The following is a 7,500-nucleotide window of genomic DNA, read 5'->3' on the forward strand; positions in this document are numbered from 1 at the left end:
ATGATGATGACTTTTTAAAAAGCAGTCATATATTTTAAAAAATACAATGTTTTATATAATACATATTTTTCATTGAAATATTTCAGCTATCTAGAATACATGCTTTCTAAAAAGTCAAATTGAAATTCAAATATACAACTATCTCTAAAGTATTTAACAAGAACTTAAAAACCATGTTAGTTTTCTGGCCTAGTCATCTACTAAATTAAATGTCCTATTTACTTGGATGTAATATTAATAATAAATTTTACCCAGTTTTTACTTCTAGCAAATTTCAAGTATTAGAACAAACTATTGGCACCCAAAAACCTGAAAAAGATGCAACACAGTACAAAATTAGGATAGATATACAAATATTGGAAAAAAAAATCAGTTGGGACATTAAGTCCATATCAGTCGTAAGTAACTCACTGACTTACTTTAAGTCAGTCACTCTTTTACCAGTCCAGCCTACTCACAAGTTGTGATGGGGTACAATGAAGAGAGCTAGCCAATTAAATTACCTTGAGTTCCTGGAAGAAATTTGATACATTAGAAATGCATCTAATAAATAAGAAAGTAAACACATCAAAATCCACAGTAACTGGGTAGTGAATGAAATTTTACCATATAAAGGTAGAAATGAAAATGATACAACATTCTAGTTTATCTTTAGTGAGAACTGCTTTGAAATAATAACAAATAATCCCTGAATTGAAAAAAGTAAACTTACATTATGCATGTCTCTATTTCAGTTGAGTGTTCGGGGAAAAAATAAGAAAGAGAAACTTGAAGACTTTTTTAAAAACATGGTTAAGTCTGCTGATGGTGTCATTGTTTCAGGAGTAAAGGTGATCTTTAAGCAATTTTAAAGCCATTTCTGAGTATTGAATGATATGAGTTTAAATAATTTGCAAGAGGAATATATCTCAAATAATTTACAGACAACTGTTGTATACAAAGAGTAGCTCTTTCCAACACACCATTGGTTTGCAATATATCTAGTGTTATAAATTTCTGGGGGACCTTGCTTGAGTGAGGAACCCTTTGGCAGTGCTGGATCTTTTTGGCTTTCCTGAAGGAATTGAAACTTGCTCTCTGTCCTTCTGGATATAGAAATTTCAGGATGATTCTGTTTACTCTCTTGGACTATTGCAGAGATGAGGCATATATTTTTCCATATGAGATCTATCCATCTAATCTTGAAATGCTTGACAAAGTAATAATTATTTTCAGATTTTTCTCATTTCATATCTGCAGCTTAAATTACATGGGCTAAATGGCATTCTCGGTCTAAGGATCTACAATTTTGACAGGACATTGGAAATACTTACAAATCACAAATTACTAATACATTAAAACAGAGTTCTCCAATCTTTCCGGGTTCGTGGTCCGGAGGGGAGAGCTTCCAAATTACTATGTGTGCATGCACGCAAATGGGACCACGCCTCTCTGGCACAGTACTACCAACCGAGTTTACGCATGCGCTGGCACCGTGCGCATGCATGAACCGCCATGCACCCCGCTGCGGCTCGCGCATATTCACACATGCACAAATGGGCCACGCACACACACACCCAGGGCTAGTGGCCCATTTGTGCATGCACAAACGGGGTGCGGGCACACACCCACACTAATGTCCCCGTTTGCACCCGCACGCATACGCAAACGGCTGCGGGCGTGAGTGGGAGGAATGCACACCCACACGTGTGCACCCTGGTCAGCCATTTCCGCGGCTTGCTGGCCAAGAGCCCACAGCCTAGTACCAGGCCATGGCCCATAGGTGGGGACCCCTGCATTAAAAGTTATTCTCCACCATTTCCTCTAACCTTCTATGCAAGTAGGAACATTTCCAAACATTGTCATTCAAAAGTATTCTACTTATACCATGTAATTGGTGCATGACTCCTATAAGACAAAATGGATTCTTGCTTTTAGATGTAAAACTGTGGGGGAAGCACAAAAGAATAAATATTTTCCATATTTATATAATTACAAATCATCATCATAAGCTATACTTATATCTTACATAGCTTGGTGGATGAAAATATTTTTTTCTGCTTTTCCCAACTTGGTGTCCTTCAGATGGGCTGAAAATTTGCAGCTGTCAATGGTTATGCTAGAGAACACTTTTGAACTCTACAATCCCATTTCACCAAAATTGTTGTGTCTGGTGTTATTTTGTTTGAGCTTTAGTGACATAGAAATATTCTAAATATCAGTGTATTAAAATGCTACTCTGGGGGGGGTTTTTGAGTGTTAAAATTGGGAATTTACCAAGCATCACTGTAATTATGGATATGTAACTGCTGTTTCTACAATTGAACTTTTTTATCTTGAGGCAGTTACATTTTAACTGGTTCAATAAAAATAAATTGCTTCTCTTCAAATTATTCTGCTTACTTCTGATGTATCTTGGCATGCAGGATGTAGATGATTTTTTTGAACATGAAAGAACATTCCTTGTAGAATACCATAACCGTGTCAAGGATTCCTCTCTCAAGTCTGATAAAATGACAAGATCCCACAAAAGTAAGTTGCCTGCTGATGCCTAGAAAGTATTTTGGGGGCATTAGGATAAGTATCATTAAGTTGTGAAGTATTGTTTGTAGATTCCATGTTATGTGATAAATCTGGAATATATGATAAGGATAAATGGTATTTTGGAAAAATAGAGACAATAAATATTTGATTAGAACTAAGATCAAATATGGAAGAGACAAATTGTATTTTATTCTTTTTTTATCTGTGTTTGCAGAATTTTCTGATGCTAGCCAAATATTGCCTGAACTTTTGTTTATATATTCCAAATAAGTTTTGAGATTAAGACAAGTGTGACATTAAAGAAGATGGGATGCCTGGGAATATAAATCATATGGGAATATGAATCATATTGTGGATGTACTTCATACACAAATATAATTAACATAGAAAATCAACATAAAATAAATTTAATACCACATCTTTTTTCTTTTTTCAGATGTTGCAGATGACTACAATAGAATTGGTTCTTCATTATATACATTGGGAACACAGGACTCCACAGATATATGCAAGTAAGTCTCTTTTAAAAGATATACAACTTACAGAAATTATAGCACATAATTTTGAATGTTTTTACATTGATGTGCATTGTTGTTGTTAATTGCGAAGTTGTGTCCGAACCATCGCGACCCCATGGACAACGTTCCTCCAGGTTTGATGTGCATACCATGTGGTAATTTCAGCTATTTTTCTCTCAACTTTGCACTTGGCTTTATGAAAATCCCTGCCATAGTTCTGAACAGATTTACAAAGTGCTACTTCTGTACATTAAATAATTTATGTAGCTTCCTGCATATGTGATAGGTATAGGGCTAAGTTGGAAAATCTTATAAAATAAACAAAATTAAGATGTTTATTAAGAGTAGTATACTATTATTTTCTTTTGTAAATTATTTTTGAAATAATAGGGACTGTTTAAATCAATTTAGATTAAATACCCTTTGTTGCCATTGAGAGATGTCTCTGGAAATGCTTGAGAGATGTCTCTGGATAATAAGCTCTTAGTTGGTTTTCTTCAGGTTAGGTTTCTGTGGATTCTACTCCAACCACACAATCTGATTTAGCAACAGATACTATACTGTAGTCTTTCTCTGTTCCAGTTGTTGTTTTGCTGTTTATCGTTTATAGGATATTTGAGAATTCCCAATGTTCTGTGACCAGAATTATTTTCCAGTCCTTCATATGTTGGATCTTTGCTTCCTGCTTGAAGCTGATTGCATCACAGTACTACTTTCTTCTCCCATCTGCCAATTTGATCTTCATTTTTATTTCCTTAAACTAAAAAGTTTGCTTTCTCAGTTTTGAGTTCTGCTGTCTTCAGTCACCACTACTACTACCAATAATTTATTAATTTTATATGCAGCTCAATTCCTAGTGACTCTGAATGGTTTATAAATTGTTAAACACTTTAAAACAAATAACAAAGCAAAAAAGAACAAAGATGATGACAGAAATAACAAACACAGATGGTTTGTTAGGTAAAAGTTAAAATAAAAAAGGGAGCTTCAGTCACACCACAGGCCTAGACGAAGAGATAGGACTTCAGGGCTCAGTAGAGTAGGGGCTGCTTAAGTCTTGAACTTCATTCCTGAATGCTATAAAAAAAAATATAAAGATTCCAACATTTAAGCTTTCCTTTTTTAAAAAAAAATCTGTTCATCCAATTTATTGCTTTTTTTTCCAAGCTAAAATTGCAGTTATGAACTTTTAGAACTGTTTGTAATCCTGACTAAACAGATATCACCCAAAATAATGTGCTGTCTCATGTCTGTATTGAACAGCTTGAGGAAGGAAAAAGTATGTGTGCAATAATGTTAATACAGTAAACTGGGCCAGGTGGTCCAGTGAAATACGAAATTCCATTAACAAAAAAACTTTGTTTAGTTATTTAAAAATCTTACATAGCCTTGTATGATTTACATAGTTATCATCTTAGAGTCTGTTGTTCAGAAAGGTTTACAGAAATGAATCCTGCCCCCAATTAAAAGCTTTTAAGGAGCTCCCGAAAAAAATAGTTAATGCTTATGAGGCAACAACCATAAGTCATCTGAAGATATTGAAAGAGCCCCAGAGCAAACAGTAAAAGATATGCAGGCCATGCTTACATTGTTTGATATCAGTATTCCTGATTCCATTCTAAAGAATACACTAAACATGAGTTGTCTGCATGGTTGGATGAAAACCACTGCTCTCTAGATGGCATATTGTTGCCCATTTAAAGTTTGTCAAAGATGATCTGGATGTTCCAGTCGGCTTAGAGAGACCACAGTCTTCAAATTATAGAGCACGCTGGATGACATTGGCTCGTGGTGTCTGCCTATTATTTAGAGATATATTAAAGAAAAATTGGAGGCAGATAAATAACGGTATCTACCATCTTGAAGATTTAGGAAAGGGATAACTGTTGTAAGCATTAAGGAAGTTACTTTGATACTATTGCAAGCTAACATGATTCAGTATAGTCTCTGGTATATGGTTGATAATGTTGTTCACCAGGCAATTATTGACATAGAATGATATCCAGCATAATAAAACAAAATGATGACCAGAAAACTATTTACTATATTTACTTTCCATTTACAGATTTTTCCTGAAAGTATCTGAATTGTTTGATAAAACAAGGGTATGTATTATGAAAGATTGCAAGATTTCAATTTGGTTAACTCATGGGTTCTTCAGATTTCAGTATTTTTCTCTGGTTTGAGGTCCTGTGACATCTTACTATTATTCAACGTTACTTATGCTTTCAAAATACCTCCTGTCCAAGCCCCTTAAAACATTACTTAATTAACCAACAAACACAGACTGTAACATCAGAAATAAAGACCTCAAAGTTCTACAAAGTACTACCTACTTTCGGTTTGATTAGAGGAACATCCATGGGATCACCACTCTCAGTATTTTGGGATGTAGCCTGTCTACTTTATCCTCACCATGCATAATGTTATACAATCATGTCTCCTTTTATTCAACTATTTAGACTCTTCTAGATTAAAAAACAAAATGTAACAATCTTCCTGATAGAGAAGCTCCTTGCTCGTATTAGTTGCCTCTTCTGAACCTTCTTTAGCGCTACTATATACTGTTTGAATTGCAGTGACAAGGCATTTTAAGTTGTAGACAATAGATTTTTGTAAATATCTGCTTTTAATAAAGTAGGATGTAATTGGGACACTATAAATGGACGTGGTTTGTACTACCTAAAATATTATTTCTGACGTGCTTTTTTTTTTTTTTAGAAAATAGAGGCCCGCGTATCTGCCGATGAGGATCTTAAACTCTCAGATCTTCTAAAATACTACCTAAGAGAATCACAAGCTGCAAAGGTGAACTGAATTTCTGGTTAGAAAAGTATCTTGTAAATTTGATGTTGTAATATAATAACAGCCTGAAAACATTCTGAAAATAGAATTCCATGGAACTAATATTTTATATGCTTTAGCTAATGATCTAAACTAAGTATGCACACTTCATACAACTTTCATATATATATATGTAGGTCTTTGGTTATTCGGGTTTTCTCCCACGTAAAATTGGAAGTGACGTTTCGACGTTTCGACAAAGTCCCATTCATCATCTTCAGGTTGGTGTTTTTGGCTTTGTGCTTCTAGGAGCACGACCTACATACAAACACCCACGAAAACCTCAGAAAACATACATACATACATACATACATGTATACATACATGTGCGACAGCCAACCCCCCATCCAATCAGCACAGCCAAACCCCTAACCAATCAGAACACACCTCCACCCAATCAGAACACAGCCAAGCTCCCACCCAATCAGTTCATACCCCCACTGGCAGTTAAAAGGAAGAAACAGCTAAGACCACACATTGCTCCTCGAAGCACGAAGCTGAAAACACCAGCCTGAAGAAGACGAATGGGACTTCGTCGAAACGTCGCCAAGACACTTCCAATTTTACGCGGGAGAAAACCCGAATAACCAAAGACACACATATATATATTCCACTTTCTTTGGAATCAGTCAAATGTATTGCTAAAATAGTATTTAGATGGTTTCACTGGTTTGTACTAAACCATATTTGTTAAAAACTCAGATGGTCCCTTCAGTTTGGAGGGTGTGAGGATGGGGAAATGAAACAAGCATAGTGGAAACAGAATCATTCTTGTGCTATAGTTACTTATTTTTAAAAAGACAAGATGATTGATTCTTTCAGTTGGTTACTTGTTTTCTGATATAGTTCCTCTTAAATGAGCTTTCATTTTCATGATAGATAAAAGTTATTTAGTTGTGTAAAATGACTGTCTTAATAATAGAATAAAATTCTATTTGGAATAACATTGAATCATTCTTTAAAGTATTTTTTCCAAAGTTAATACACACAACTGGATTTTATTCCTTTTTTATTTATTACAGGACCTTCTGTATAGGAGATCAAGGTCATTAGTGGATTATGAAAATGCTAACAAGGCACTGGACAAAGCTAGAGCAAAAAACAAAGATGTACTGCAAGCTGAAAATACTCAGCAGCTTTGCTGTCATAAATTTGAAAAAATATCTGAATCAGCAAAACAAGGTATTGAAATAGTCTTGGAAGTTGTCAAATTTTACAATGCATTAATTTCCAGAATTAAGTCCTATGGCACCTTAAGGCTAATTAGTTAATTGTGGTGTAATGTATTGTGGACTACAGTACACTCCATCAGATTTTTCAGTCTTCTGAAATACAAGAATATACAGGAAGTCCATGACATATCATAATTGAGCTTGACAGTTACTGTTCTAAATCAGGATGGTTGTAAAGTGGGACATCATGTGAGTGAGCCGATTTTATAACTTTTTTTGTGGTAATCATTAAGCGAATGTGGCGGTCGTATAGCAAATAACAGTGGTGGTTAAGTGAACCCATTGGTTAAGTGAACTGAAGGCAAATGCCAATTTCTGGCAAAAACATAAATCGTAGTCATGTAGCTACAGAATACTGCAAATGCCTGTGAATGTGGACTGGT

At 34.9% G+C, this 7,500-nt stretch overlaps 1 protein-coding gene across 1 annotated transcript in view; it reads left to right on the plus strand.

The window, feature by feature from the left end:
* The first annotated feature begins 65 nt into the window (after positions 1–65).
* Positions 66–7,500, plus strand: part of LOC120318184 (sorting nexin-6-like) — a 12,185-nt gene continuing 4,750 nt past the window's right edge. The window contains exons 1-6 of the mRNA XM_039365555.1: positions 66–830; positions 2,406–2,511; positions 2,960–3,035; positions 5,107–5,146; positions 5,763–5,849; positions 6,908–7,067. Coding sequence (XP_039221489.1) covers positions 720–830; positions 2,406–2,511; positions 2,960–3,035; positions 5,107–5,146; positions 5,763–5,849; positions 6,908–7,067 — 580 coding nt within the window. The 5' untranslated portion in view covers positions 66–719. The remainder of the gene's footprint in view (positions 831–2,405; positions 2,512–2,959; positions 3,036–5,106; positions 5,147–5,762; positions 5,850–6,907; positions 7,068–7,500) is intronic.

Source organism: Crotalus tigris, unplaced genomic scaffold (genome assembly GCF_016545835.1).
Source record: "Crotalus tigris isolate CLP2741 ecotype Arizona unplaced genomic scaffold, ASM1654583v1 scf7180000017595.138313, whole genome shotgun sequence".
NCBI lineage: Eukaryota > Metazoa > Chordata > Lepidosauria > Squamata > Viperidae > Crotalus > Crotalus tigris.